The 16706-nt window shown below is 32.2% G+C and overlaps 1 protein-coding gene across 3 annotated transcripts in view; it reads right to left on the reverse strand.

Annotated features, from left to right (window-relative positions):
• LOC143190960 (telomerase-binding protein EST1A) overlaps positions 1-16706 on the reverse strand; it is a 94632-nt gene that overhangs the window by 39936 nt on the left and 37990 nt on the right. For all 3 annotated transcript variants that reach the window (XM_076395578.1, XM_076395576.1, XM_076395577.1), the window contains 2 exons: positions 5880-6171; positions 4002-4102 (listed from right to left, as the gene is read on the reverse strand). In XM_076395578.1, the coding sequence (XP_076251693.1) occupies positions 4002-4102; positions 5880-6171 (393 nt within the window). The remainder of the gene's footprint in view (positions 1-4001; positions 4103-5879; positions 6172-16706) is intronic.

A 16706-nucleotide genomic window follows, 5' to 3' on the forward strand; every position in this document is an offset into this window, starting at 1 on the left:
TATCTGCCATTTATTAATATCATCAAATTGTACTATTGTATCTCAATTCCTTTTACATGTGTACTATTGTTACATACCTATATACCATATTCAGCTGTCGTAACACTAATGCAGCAGAACGCAGTTTTCTCGCCTCCCCATGAAACTATATATAATTATTGTGATAATTATTCGATTCGATGTTAACTATGGTACACACGAATATAATGAACATCATCCACATTCTTCATATGAATTGAAAATAAAGACTAAAATGGTCCGAGATATAGACATAATACCAATCTTCTTCTGCTGTACGTATGTGAAAACGAATCAAGGCAGATCTAAATAGACTATATTGGAAAAATAATCAATCAATAATCATCAAAATAATTGGCTCAATAACTAAGGTCATCGATAGAAAAAATCTAATACCTGCACATCAATTTGGTTTCATGAGCAATTCAATTATTGCCCAGGTACAAGAACGACAGACATTATTGAAAAAGCCTACGAAGAGAAAATAGTTTACTCAGATTTAGCCTCATGTATAAACTCCACAAAATATTCTCTTACACTCAGATCTCTTCATTTCAGCCAGGATGTTTAGAATTAAATAAAAAGAAACTTACTCAACAATGAAAGAAACAAAATAGGTAGTTGTTACAGCAAGGGCAATGCATCCTGTTTTTACCTACTCTATACATACATGGCCAAATGTACGTTTCATCGAAGACCAATGAATGTTCGGTATCCAACGCCCAATCTCATTCGTTGTCCTTCATTGGCCGGGTCTGTACACAGTAATAGAAGAAAATAAATTCGCAAACAAAACGTGAGGAAAGACTCCCCTCCTATGTAAGCACCGAGGTACTACAACTCCTGGAGAAAACTGAACTAGAAAGCAGACTCAAGAGAACCAAACCGCGTAATATCGTGTACATAAGTAGTGAAGTGAACTAAATGGTAAAAAACACCGAAAAATACTACTAATTTTTATTTTATTAGAGACTAAGTAAGGACCAATGTGTCTTCCTAAATAAGTGTATTCCTGAGTTTTATATGAGTTTTAAGTCATAATTATAATATAACGAAAAAATCACTAAGGTGTATATAAGAAGCAACCACACAACATCGACTTCCCTACGGTAATATATCGAAAAACTTATCCGTATAAACATCAAGATCAAAACACATATGTTTCGAACCCAATTCATCCCGAGTTCTCTATAAGGTTCACAATTTGAGCACATAGACTTTTATATAAACTCTAAAAGCTAAATATACAACACAAATACTAAGAACTTTTTATATTAATGTCTAAGACTGTATTGTTCTTATTCAATTACCAAAAAACATTAAACTGTTTCAAATATTATTTCAATTTAATCAAATCAACGTCAAATAATATAAAATCCTTTAATCTACTGGGAGGGAAAAAGCTTTTTAACCTGACACTTTCATTTTGCGCTTAGAGACACGGGGAACGATTAAACGAAAATGGACTGGAAAATGGAAATGCATTGTAATATAAGAAAGACCCGTAATTAAAGCCAACTGGCTCGGCTGTTCGGGCAAGGGATCATTTAAAGCGAGAGAGTGAGAGAGAAGGCGAAAAACTACAGGCGGAGTCCGTTCAGATTCAAGAGGCACCATGTAATCGTTCTGCGCCACCGTCCATCACCGCAAGTTCAACTACAAAGCTATTTAGAAGTCGTAGCTGTTATTATAAAGGTGGTTAATTAATTTATTTTCTTTGGGCGACAACGTTGCCGCATCACTTCCACGGGCTAATCCATGTTATTTACACCAAGGCATCAGTTATGACAAGGTGTAACGGGCGTTAATAGCGGTATTATATTACACGTGATGTGGGAGGTAATAAAAAAGTAAATTGCCCTCAATTAAAAATTATGTTAAGATTACAACGCCATTTGTACTAGATAATTTCACTGAATTGTCTAGCCCCATATTAGTCATCTTCCTCAGAGCAATAACACCTTCAAACTTTGCAGCAGTTAAAGAGACTAGCTCTTCTTCCTACTACAATACTTCTATCTACAATAACAGAGTTTCAATTACTTCTATATTCCTTATTCTACATCTATAAATCGTAGATAAATATGACCCAAGATTTCTGAACACTGACATTAAAATTTCTTGAGAAACTTTTCAGTATAATCATCAACATCAAAACATGTTTTCTGAACTCAAACTTTCCTGATTTTTAAGATAAACTTCACAATAAAAATCTTGCAGTGGTAAAATGGCGTTGGAATTTTAAATCTACTTTCGGAAAATATATTGAAGCCACTATAAATATAAATAATTACGTTTGATATATCAGGCTTATAAATTAATTTTAAAGGATTTACAACAGATGGTATCAGTAAAACCATTAATAGGGATTGCCATCGACTACATTTGATGCGTTTGAGCCGAGCACTGCATGAAAACAATGTTATTCTTCAGCCCGACAACGCTCGATAGCATGTTACAAAACCGGTGAAAACATACTTAGAAATATTAAAATGGGAAGTGCTACCCCACACGCCGTATCCTCCAGATTTTACTCCATCTGATTACTACTTGTTCCGACATATGAGTCGTGACCTGCCTGAACAGCGCTTTACTTTTTATGAAGATACTAAAAAATGGGTTGATTCGTGGATACCCCCTAAAGATATATCGTTCTTTCAAGATGGAACCCGTAAATTGCCTAAAATATTGATTAAAGTAGTGGCTATCGATGCACAATACTTTGAATAAAATACATTGCACTGAATTTTTACAATAAAGCTTTAAATTTAAAAAGATACTTGAAAACTAATTTACAGGCCTAATATATTCTTTACATTGGCTTTTAAATATAATATAAAAATGATTTAATACACATCGTACCAATGATTAATATTTTCTAATAATAAATAGTAAATACTCGTACTGAGATTTTCATAAATGTCTAATAATCCAAGAGTATTTAAGCTTCCTTAAGTGGATATTGGAAACTAGAAAGTTGGGAAAATCGATTTCTTCACATTTTCAAAGCCCTCCAAGAACAAGCCCTTAAGAAGACTTTTCAAAATGTAAGTTATTTTTGGAGATAGCTGGTAGCTGTTTTAGTGGCGCGGTCTCTAAGAACGAAACTAGACATATTCTCGAAACTACTTTTTTCAAGACGGTTAACACGATATCTCTAGTTCTACTGAAGCGATTTACCCGAAATTTGGTATAAAAAAAAACGAAAATATAAAAAATGTTTAGTTTTTTTCGAACAGCTATAAATTAGCGGAATTTTTTTTTGTTTTTGTTTTTACTTTGATACGATAGAAGAATATATAAAGAAGGCTTACACTATATCTATGGAAAATAATTTAAATTTTAAAAAATCCCCTTATAACCCTTTAAGCTTTGAAAATCTGAAAAACATTTTTCAAATTGCTAGACTAGAATATCCCATTAAACATAATATACTGGAAAAGAATCAAGCTCAAAAAATCTTAAAAAATCATTTTTTATATGAACCAAAATATCCACTTTCGATCAATGTCCACGCCAATTATCTTCTAGATAACATGTTAAATTTAATTTGTTCGTTTACCTATTATAAGATTTTAAAGCGATTTAATAACGTCAAGATTTTCTAACAAAGTATACGAATGATCAACTGAAAAATATGAAAGTGTAAAACCTCAAACGATCGAAATATTCTCACGGGTACGACACTGGCGATTCTAATGCATAGTCATAGTTAATTCGGTACCGAAATCATCAATCAGATGGTACACTAGTTACAAGGATGCATAGCGGTCGGTCTATGTGCAGTGAAAGAAAATGCCTTCACGTCCAAAATTATTAATGTGCTATGCTCAACCCCCGCTGCGATTATTCTGTATCAAAGCACTTTAACCATTTTTAACTGCTCAAATGATGAATTGCGCTTAATTAAGACTCGTAAAGATCAAACTAATGATACGTATGCACAAACATATTTTTTATTGTTACATTTAAGCGTGTATTACCTTCCTTCGGATCCATTGAAAATATGTCGCCGGCGTCTTGATCCAGGTTTTCTAAGATATTCATCAGCACTCCTAATTTTGACCACAAATCACCAGATGATCTGAAACAATAAAGAACACAATGACTAACCGCGATGATAATCAAAGTAAATGTTAATTACATTAAATTTTATTAATGTATGCATCAAAAGTAATTGCAATTATTAGAAAATAAATTTCAAAATAGTTTTGCTTGAATAGCATTGCATACATTGAAAAACACTACAAAAACAATACAAATTACATTTATTCAATCAAAATAATTACCATAATTATCTATATATAACCACTTTATCTATGTTTTGTTAGTTATTTGTTCACAAATATGTCATTAAAAATGCCCATTTTTAATGACGAAGACTTATTTGTAATCCGTATATATACAAAATATATACTTAATTAGATATATAACCTTATAATTTTGTCCTTCATAAGAGATATAGAGAAAATAGATAATTGATATAAAATGCGAATTCTTCATACTATTCATAAATATTACAGTTTTAAGATCCAAACACGCACTTTGCAATAATCTGAACATGTCTATCGAATGAAGATTGAATGAATTCACCACAGACTTTGTAGCAAACTCAATCTTTTGGATTAAAGGCGAAACTAACATTTTTGAAACAACTGACTACGGGCGCTAAAAGTGGATCACGTACAACAATAATGTGTAATAAAAATTAGGGTTGAAGTCCGAAGAAGCTACACAAGCTTCACCCAAGGAAGGTGATGAGTTTGATAGGATTGGAAGAGAATTGTTCAATCTGCGTTATTTTCCACGACGAACTACACATAATTTTAGTGTTTCAGTAAAATTAAAATGAATGTATTTTGAAGCATTCACCTTAAAGCCCGAATGTTGCACCTTCCGACTATTCTTTATTTATATTTTTAGGCCTCCACAAAAAAATCCATAAAGCTGGCTTCAAAAGAGGCGTATGGAAATTAGTTGGTTCAGTTTTGCACGCAGAAATCTCAGAAGTGCCACAGTAAGGAAATTAAAGCTTTGCAATAAAGATGACAAAAGGCCATTTGATTATTATTTCATTAGTGTTTGAAATGTATATGAATACATTCGCTTCGAAAACCATGAAAAAACTTGATATTACTTTTTTTCCCATCTATTATATAAAGTCACATAGCATCTTTATTATACCATAAATATGAACACATTTTTTTCGCATTATTAATTTATCGGTTTATTACACAGTGTTTACTTCTAAAACTTCAGTATTCTTAATAAGCATTTATTATAATATCCTCAACTGACAATGACATCACCAAAGACATGTTTTGTATTTATGGAATATAGAATAGCCTGAAGCGGGATGAAGCTAAATTATGCAAAGAGGAAAATTGCGAGAATATACCAGTAACATTTTTGCACATTTCTAAAGCTGAAAGATATTAAATGCAAGAAGAAAAACCTTAACACTGACTACATCACTATTTATGTGTAAAAACCGATGTAATAAAATAACTGAAAATCAATATTTTCTTCATGTCTCTTTATTACTAGACTGATCTTTACAACAAATGATCTGTCAACAAATACAATACCTGAATGATTAATATTATAATTTCAGGAAACCCTTTATAATTTACAAATCCTAATTAATTAAGACCAGGTAAACTGCCCTAATTGCACAAAAATTATAAAAATTAAAAACGGTGGTAATGAAAAAAGGTAGAATATTTAAACAAAAACGAATGACAAAAACGGTTTTTGTTATCGGACCTGAGACATTTCAGATGACAGATTGCAGAATAATTATTGTTACAAAAATAATATACTAGCAAAAAAGACAAAACTAAATAACATGAGCAACTTACCCAACTTTGAAGTCTTGTATACTCGGTGGTGGATTCCATATAGATGTGTGGCATAACATCCAATCGCACCAAATTTTAATGGATGGTAAGAGAACGTTGGCATCAGGAGGTAATGAATCGAATGGAGATACATTTGTATCCTTATTTTCTTTCTGGTGATAACTCTCTGCATATTCTTGCAATATTGAGACGCATCTCTCCAAAATCAAGTTAAACATCTGCAAGGATACTACTAGTGCCCGTTCTTGATACTCTGATCGATATGCCGCACCGGCTTGTTGCAGTTGTGGATCTGTAAAAAAAATTAACCATAAAATATGTATTAGCGCATCAAGAAATAAGATTATCTCAATAAAAGTTAGAAAATTAAGCGTTTCAACGAAACAAACTATTTTCCTGAAATGTTATTAATAAAGCCTATACAAAACTTAATCAACCCTTTACCAATGTCCAAGATGGGTATTCCAAAAGGGTGAAAGATAATATAGAAAATGTCAATAAACTAACTGGTGTGTATATATAATCAGTGTATCTGTACTAAGATCTGAATAGTAAATTGGTGATAATTCAACTGTATCTCCGACATTCATTTCTTTTGTTGATTTCAAGCAATCTGCTTTCGAAGCCCATGAAACATTGTCAAAAAAGTATGATGGTGCACATTCCTCATATTCCAATTGTCGGTTTTGATTGCAATGATTTAAACTTGGTGATTTTGAAGTCAATGACAAAGAATCGCCCAGAAGCCCAAAAAGGATATATCGATTTCGGTATTTGTAAAAAAATATCGATATACCGGAGAAAGAAATGGATATTTTGCAACAACCATGTAAAATATCGATATTTTGCAAAGGATATATCGATATATTTAAGAAAAATAAAAATATTGATATATAGGCCCAAAAAATGTCGATATTCTCTAAACAAATTAAAAATAAAATTTTAAAAAGTTTTAAAGGTTTATCAAAAATAATTAAGGTTTTCTAAAATCTTTAAGAAACATTTTTTCGGCCTACTTTATATATCTATCGACATCAACTGAGCAAATTGAACAACGCATTGTTACAAAAAATATGAAAAAAGACTACACTACGCTTGACTACACATTACAAGAGTTGTAAAGAATACACTGTTGCAGCACGAATGAGAAGTTCTGTCCCATTTAGCGTATTCACCAGATATAGCATCTTTTGATTACTACTTGTTTAGATCTACTTGATTAGATTACTACTAGCTTAGCTTAACTAGAACACAGTTTCAAACTGCCGATAAAATGTGAAAACAACAATTAATAATGTATATTATACAATGTTTTTAAAATTTAAAGTGAAATCCAAGCAAGCACCTAACATTTTGCCAAGCTAAAAGCCTAAATATTAAAATTAACTGCTCAACCAGTTAATTTACTTTAATAATTAAAAATAAACAAGGCAGATCATCAGGTGTATTAATAAAAATGTAAAAGTAAAAGTGGTTTAAATAAATAAGAGACGACGTCTCTCGCTGTACTCGGAATACATTAATTAGCAGCATCTGAATAACCATTCTGATTAATCCATATCTGGTTGACTCAAGGACATCTATAACAGTATCCATCAACATCAACAATACTAAAGTTTAACGGTATGCCATGTTTAGCGCATAAATAAGTGGCAGTAAACAAGGACGTCGCAATGTCGGGAAAGTTTTTTGACCCGACCTGGCGCTACTGGCTATACCGCCGATCTTCACCTGGTGATCTGCGGGGAGGAAAGAATATTCGCAGCCGTAAAAAGCCACGTAATGAGAGCAGAGCGCTTCACGCAATGAGCTATCAAACGTGGACGCCGAATTTGGAATTACTTAACCTACGTTAAATCTATAATTATTTATCACTAAAATATAATACTTTCTGGCAGTACCCTCTTTCGAGGCTATACATAAGTCAATTAATTTTCGGATCTATTCATAATAACGTTCTGCTCAAACTAGATGGCATCGATCCGAACAAGCGACAATCGAAAGAGAAAATATTTTCTTGTCGTTGAAGCGCTTCCATGTCTATTTTCCAGAATTTTGTACATAGCTAAAATCACTTCTTCGCTTCTTCAATATGATCTTAATTGGGATGGTGACTTAATTTTGAAAAAACCATATAATATAATATTTGCAATGTATTTACTAGTTCTTTAAAAAATATAATTTCTGTGGGAAATAAAGGTTTTCAGGTAACTGGCATACGTAAAATGCATAGTCTATTCAAAGTTGCTGTGAGTGGCAACAACTAAAGGTATGTATATAATTAATATATGATAATTGTAGGAAATTTGTAAATTCGTTTTAGAATGATACAATATGTTCTTCTCATTTTATTCAAGTTAAAAAGAGATACAATGCTGTCTGTACGTTAGAACACGTAAACAATCCAGCCTGTCAAAGTCGTCCAGTTATCAAACGTATGCAAAATTCTTCAAAACAATAGTGATAAGAGGTTATAAACCGGCAAACGTTTTCTTAACGCTTTGCTCGTTTTGATAAATTTCAAATTGCTGCTTATTATAGCTCTGATTAAAAATTGTGATACCAGACAGAACAGATTGCGTCTCTAATCAGATACTCCGAACAGGTAGTAGATAATGTAGACCTAGACCCCCCCCCTCTTGCCATAAAATTCATTAGATAGCATTTTTTACTGTTAAATATTAATTTTCTGCGGTTTTTATTGAAAATATTTTTAGCGTGTTGCCCTGAAATATACCAAAAAGTGAAATACGTAATCTTCGATTCAGTGAAAAGAAACCGTCCTCAAACGAAGCGGTTTGTCTGAATAGTATCGAAGAGGTCTAATGGTCTTCCAGATATTGCTTTTAAAAGAATACAGTTTTTAAAAGCATATAATAAAATCAAAAACTTACTATTTCAATTTGTATATTTAGATGAGGCATGGATATTTTAGAATGGGACCTTCAAAATGGAATGGGCACCGCAACGGCAAGACGAAATAAAAATAGTGTTAAGACAACTAAAATTGATGGAAAAAGCTAAACGTTGGAATAACAATTTATTACGTTTTATTAGTCTTAACATTTATTAATAATTCATGGCAGATATGTTGTGCTTCATGCTGAAAACAGGAAAGGTTAATAACACCTTCGGTTTGCACGACTTCGATCAGCCATATTGAAGAAGAAATTGAGAAATGATGGAATCGTGAACAAACTTTCGATAGATTAGAAATGAACAGCCTAGTTATTCACTTGAGTGAAACTTTCTGAATATGGGATTATGATTAAATGCTGATTATTTCCAAGACAGAGTGATGAGAGTGGCAACAACTAAAGGTATGTATATAATTAATATATGATAATTGTAGGAAATTATATTCTAAGAGTATGAAAGATGTATGTCCACTACCATAGGAATACCACTACATCAAAAATGCACCTAGAACTCATGGGTGGTGTGGAAAAGAGTCCAATGTAAATATAATAAAACAACTCTAACCTATAAATTATTGTGGCTGTATAATTAACTACAGATTAAATTATTCGATAATATATGCATTAGATGTACTATAATATTAAAATAAACTATATATATTTGATAACAGTAATTATTTTATTTAAACTAGAATTTTGCTATATGTCAAAGCCAAACTGAACTAAAACTCAGAGTTAATACGACAACATTGCGACGTTTTGACGCCATAAATTTAGATGGCGTATGTTCACACCAATTTTGGATACACTATTGATCACAACCATCCTTATTACACTACTGATTTATTATTAAATTATTACTTACATTATATACAATTATTAATTCATTTTCTCAAAAATATTAAATATTTTTTATTTTAACTATTCTTTTAAGTTTCATATTGGACTGCATATTAATAGCTCAATAGTAAAAATCCATCCACGGTGAACGCTGACGGGCAACGGTCGGCCTTGAAACAGCCTTCAGCGGGGGTCATGAAAAGTCACCAAATCGACAACCGGAATGATTAGATCGCGTACGGGCCCCGATCGTCGGCCTCTCCATCCGCCGAGATCCACTTTCCTGACACCGGGGAGATAAACAAAAATCAGCGATCTGGAGCGGTGTCGACGCACGGCCGTTTCGCAGAACCGCTTCCTTTTTGTTACCGACATTTAAACAGGGTATTTCTATGCGGCCAAGTATTTCTGCATGCCGTTGGTTAGCGACTTTCCCAAGTGAAATACTTCTCGTTTTAATTTACCGTAGTCTATAGCAAGGCGCCACTTTAACTCAGACGGCGAAGACCTTGAGTTGTTTACTAATGCTTCATACCAAACAAAATAAAAGTAAATAGGTATGAATAAATCAAAGCTGGAGTATAATAACAGTAAAAAAATCAAAGTATTTCCCGTAAACGATACGCACATAACCAGCATTACAAATGATCAAAATAAAGGAAATCTATTTGCAGTCGGATATTTAAGATAGATAGCTGCAGATAATCACTAATCAGATCAAATCTAATCACTCGTAACAATATATAAAATCAACTTTGTAATGGGAGACATATATTGACACTATTGATATGACAAACATTGGTACCTCACTTTATTTACCATATATCATTCATTATATCACAAAGTTTCAATCAATAGAGCATAACTTATCCATAACATATGGGCTGAAAAGTCCCGAGCATAACAAAGAAAACGTTTTTGTTTAAAATTGGCTTTAGTCATCAATGTAATCTCCATCAAGAGCCACACAATCATTCCAGCGCGGCTCTAACATTTCAATACCACTTTTGTAGAACAATTTATCATTTGCCTCAAAATAGGCCTGTCACCAGTTGCTGTCCACTCAGATGACGATCGTTTTGATTCCGGAGTGAAGTAACGCATACATGTTTCATCCATTATCAAATATCGACGCAAAAATGCCGGTTTGATACGGTTAAACATGGTCAAACACTGATCAGAATCATCAACACATTCTTGCTTTTGGTCAACAGTGAGCAAACGCAGCACCCACTTTGAACAGAGCTTTCTCATAGTCAAAAACACATGCAATATAAAACCAACACGTTCTTTTGATATCTTAACGATGTTAGCTAATTCATGCAACTTCACTTTTCGATTATTCAAAACCATTTTGTGGATTTTCATTTGGACGTCCACTGCGTTCTGCATCATCGGTGTCTCTACGACCACGTCTGAAGTCAGCAAACCAACGCTTTATTGTTGTTTCTGATGGAGCGAAGTCCTTATTAGACTTTTCAAGCCATTGCTTCACTTGAACGGTATTTTTCCCATCAAGAAGCAGTGTAAAATTAAAACACGAAATTGTTTTTGATCCATTGATTTGAAACTAACAAAAGTACTGTCACTCTTAGCACAATAACTCACAAAATTATGAATAGAATATCATGAAAACAGCTCTCTTTTGAAGGCTAGTACTAACTGAAAAAGCGGTAAATGCAATAAAATTTGCGCCATCTACGTGTTAGGCCCGGGACTTTTCAGCCAACGTGTTACAATAGTTTTAAAATTATGTTGTTTATACTATTACCAAAGAAATCAAAGTTTTACTATTAATGTCACACTGTCAAATTGCTGCTGAGGTAATAAATGATAGGTCACCATCACTGCCAATGACCCAATATCGAACAAGATCCATCACTTCTGAAACTGACAGATGCTTTCAGGGTGCCTAGCTATTAATTCTAAAGCGAAATTAAATATTTATTGGTTTTTTTTAACATTTTGACTATCAGCATCATCTTCATCATCATTAATCCATAACTGACGCTGATATCATATTATGAACAAATACGTTGTTATTGGTGTCATAGGATTTCGATCATTTTGCACTAAATTTCGCTACAATTGGCGATCAGCCTCAACTGTTACAGCATCGGATAATGCCAATGTCTTTTTTGGAGCTGTTTGCTGTACCTTCCGCCCAAAAGGTCGATTTCCCCAGAAAAGTCTGGAAGGCATTCGTTTATTTTTCATTCGACAGGCAGAACCAGAAGCTACCGCAGCTCGGCCGATTCGGCTTATTACTGAAGCGGTACATGTCACTTTTTTTCTGTTATATTATTGATTCCAAGTACTTGAACTCAGATATTTACTCTAACTGGGTCCCGTTGACATTTACAATAGCAAGCGATCCGTCAGTTTGGACGTTTGTTTACTAATTATCAAGCCATATGGTTCTGCACTGCGAACTATATTATAATAAATCCTAAATACCTCATTATTTGTATCAGCGATGGTGGGATCAAGAAGATGGTGGCATTATATTGAAATTGCTATGCCTGTTTTTGAAAGTTTTTCGCATAATTACATCCTCTATGTTAAAAAGCAATTAAGAAACGACATCTCCTTAGCTAACACTAACTCAGAGCTCAAAAGAAGTTTCAGGGGAAGATGTTCAGCTTCTAAAGCTGTCCAAATTGGGGGCTAGTGGATACAGTCGAAAACAGAGCGAAAATCCTTTCCTTATCTAATACGTTCCACCATGTTGAAACTAATTTTCGGTTGACAGTCGATTTTCACAAACCTCTCTTAAGACAAATTTTCAAAGACAAAAGTATGGACTGACTATACTATAAGATGAATGTATAAGAACCTCCCTACTAAGCTCCCGGAGCTTCTGACGAGTCGCAAGCAATAGGGGTATTTCTAGGTACAATGGCTTTCTTCAGACGGTCAAGTTGCTCAGAGCACAGATGCCAATTAAAAGTATTTCAAAAATGTCTTTGTTTTTTTGTTGTTTATCGTAGGGGCCGAAACCTTGGTCAAAATTGGTCGATTTTGCTATGATTCAAAAATGAAAAATTGAGGCATTTGAGGTTCTTTTGGTTTAACTGTACTTGTTTGCTTGGTAGTACCCTCGCACAAGCTTCATAACATAACAGTTATACTTCGGAAATATGCTTCCAGATAGTGGTGTATCTTTCAAGTCTGCTTGATAGGCTATTGAATATCAGAACCATAAACGCTATTCACATTTTCAAACGCTCGTTTAAACTTTCCGCCTTTATCAAAAAAAAATTGTAAAAATAGCGCATTTTCTTTTTTTTTTTTGGTGTCCAGTTTTGACGTGACTCAAACACAATTAAACCTTTCACAAAACTGTCGAATAAGTTTATTTAGTACGAAATGTCAGTTTTTTAATATTATTTGATGTAAACCGGACTTTTACATCAAGAGATAACATGTGTTAAAGCCGCCTATTAGAAAAGTAGATTAATTTTTATTAGATTTACTATACAATGTTTTTCCATACTTGATGTGAAAGCAAAATATATTTAAAACTTGCTCGTCTTCATTCTGACATCACTAGTTCATGACTTAGTTCACTGTTAAACTCATCTCTAATAGCAAATTGTAAAACTTTATATAATATATTGCTATAATGTATACAAAATTTAAAAAAAATTTAAGAATTTTAAATAGAAAAATTTATTAATTTATTTTATATTTTTATAAAAGTTTAATAAACTGCATAGTTGAATTCAAATGTGGCCATACAATAATTTTTGATAAGCATCATCCAGCTCGTTCAAATTAGATTGATCTCCAACAAATCTTCGTATGTAACTTTAAAAGATTTTTTGGTAAACAGAATACAAAAATAATATAAACAGAATAAAAAAATACAAACAGAATACATTTTGACTTCAATAATTAATAAAAGGATACTAAATATTATAAACACTCCAAGTCCATCCTTTTCAAGTAAAACTAAAGAAAAGTAGTCTTAACTTGCCTTTTGAAGAGTATAGCGTATTCAATCAGTATAGCGTGACTGTATGATATTGGTTTTGGAATGGTTTAATAAAATGCCCTGAGAAAAAGAGTTACTGATTATTCTGAAGCCAATATTAAATATTTAAACCTAAACTAAATTTCAGTCTTAACTCCCAACTGCAAAACATCTTATTAAATAACCGTATTATTAGACATACATCAACAGCCGACGTTACTCAACCCAACTACATAACTAGAGCCACAAAAAATCGACAAGGTTTCGTTATATTGAGATAAAAAAAACAGTTACTGCTGGGCCAGGTACTGAAATCGTTTTCCATAAAAATCGAAAATTGTATTCTCTTGTTAAAGCAACAACTACTTATGATAACTACAAATATATTAAAAGACAATTAAGATCTAATATTGACAAAGAAAACTATTAATATATTCGCAAAGACACACCTTATATATAAGTTCAACAAACAGCAACTTTTTGTGTTCACCCTGTATACATCAAGAATCGCTATTTGCTTTGTGTAGCTAAATTGGCGGAAATATAAATCAAAACAACATAAAATAGATTTAACTTGCAGCAGAATATTATCTAGGATTTAAATAAGCGGAGACAGGTAATAACCTGATTTACAGAATTCCATCAATCTTTCAGCTATCATCTCTAACTGTATCGCATCAACTTAAAAATCAAAACGACCTTTTAATAACGCGCCCGAAAAAAAATAACCGTTAATTTTTTTTCGGCTGGAGCCCTAAATAGGACTCATTACAATGAAAAGCTTAAACTCACTGGAATTTGTATCTAAATTACTCAGATTAAATTAACTGGGTACTCAATTTAGTTATCGTTCTCTAATAACATTTAAACTTAATCGCAAATCTAAATATATTGATCGTAATTGATTGTAATTAATGATAGTGCAAGCTTGCAAAGACGCTTGGTTGTAAAAAATAAGAACAACCAACCATGCTGTAAAGCACATTAAATAACTGTAAACAAGAACCTTAAAATCTAATTACGGTGAAGAGAATATCAGACAACAGTTAAGGGAACACATTTGATATTCAAAAAAAGTATTAGATTTTCTAAAAGAAACTTCAGTTCTAATTACATACGATAAAAACGAATTGCGCTACTAAGAGAGAACGAACGAAGTATTGGCAACTTTAAACAACTCTAATTCCAATAATCTCACAATAGAAACTTCTTGTTTAAATACCTGGTGGATTGTTTTTAAATCCATAAAAAAATTTACCTTCTAATTCGAGTTCAACTCATTGCAACACAACACAATATTTTTCCACACATAACATTTATATTAATCCAAGCAACTTAAAAGCAACGCTACTGTATAAACACAGCATGTATAGCACCGTGATAAATAGTCCTGTGCTGAGCTATAACTTTCTATGAGCTGTACAAGGTTGATTTTAACTTGAAATATTAAACATTTGTTAGTGTCATATAACAAAACGTTAATTAGTCAATCATCTGTATCGCTACGATATTAATGTAATTATGGGGGTATTTTTCATGCTTCTTATATATCTTATTTATCTATATTTAAACAGGAACACCTTAAAGACTAGTTTATAATTAGATTAAATTTATCTAATAATATTTTCATCATTTAACAACAGCAACAGCGAGTATCGTAGTGATTATCATGATAAAAATATGTTCACATAAGTATATGTTATATAACGCTACTCATATAGTTCTGGTTATTTCCAAAATAATCATAGGAATACAAAGATATAAGAGCGTTGAATATTTTGAATTAATTCAATTAACTTCATTCAACTTATCAAGAAACTAATACAGGTTGACGCTGGAATGGTAATAGTTCCGTAATTGAAGCATTCATTAAAATTGTTTAGTAAACTTCGGGAAAAAATCACAATTCAGACTATAGCGTCCTCAAAGGTTAAACACTCAGTGTCCCCTAGGAAAATTCCATGGTATGTAGGTCCATAGATCCTGGCACAAGCATGGTAGTTCACGGTATACGAACACGGGAAAGCATTCCATACAGAGTATACCAGTGCAATTCATAAAGTCATCAAAGGACAACAACCATACATCTATTTGGTCCTTTCTTCAAGAGAGAGATGCCATATAGCGCAAGTGACAGGGCCCTAGTTCGAAATAAAAGATGTATTTATATCTAATTGTAAGATGTCATCAGTAAATTTCAGGTATTTAGAGTCAATGGTTTCTATTATGTTATATTTATATTAAAATGGGATAAGCAATATTGTCTGTACTGTCGATTCAACAAGTCGCCATCCCTTTCCATCAAAATAACATAATTTTCAATCAGTTGAAAATATACTCTACCCATACCCCGACAAAGACTATATTTGGCTTTAATAATCAATTTTTCCTTAAATACCTAATTTTTGAATGTTGATTTCAGTCTCCACACAGTTGAACATCATAGATACATACATACATTCATACATACATACATACATACATACATACATTCATACATACATACATACATACATACATACATTCATACATACATTCATGCATACATACATTCATACATACATACATTTATACATACATACATACATTCATACATACATACATTCATACATACATACATACATACATTCATACATACATACATTCATACATTCATACATACATACATTCATACATTCATACATACATACATTCATACATACATACATACATACATTCATACATACATACATTCATACATACATTCATGCATACATACATTCATACATACATTCATGCATACATACATTCATACATACATACATTCATACATACATACATTTATACATACATACATACATACATACATTCATACATACATACATTCATACATACATACATTCATACATTCATACATACATACATTCATACATACATACATTCATACATACATACATTCATACATACATACATTCATACATACATACATTCATACATACATACATTCATACATACATACATTCATACATACATACATTCATACATACATACATTCATACATACATACATTCATACATACATACATTCATACAAACATACATTCATACATACATA

Source organism: Rhynchophorus ferrugineus, unplaced genomic scaffold (assembly GCF_030347505.1).
Source record: "Rhynchophorus ferrugineus isolate W39M unplaced genomic scaffold, kcgeb_rfMv2 rfM2, whole genome shotgun sequence".
Classification (NCBI taxonomy): domain Eukaryota; kingdom Metazoa; phylum Arthropoda; class Insecta; order Coleoptera; family Curculionidae; genus Rhynchophorus; species Rhynchophorus ferrugineus.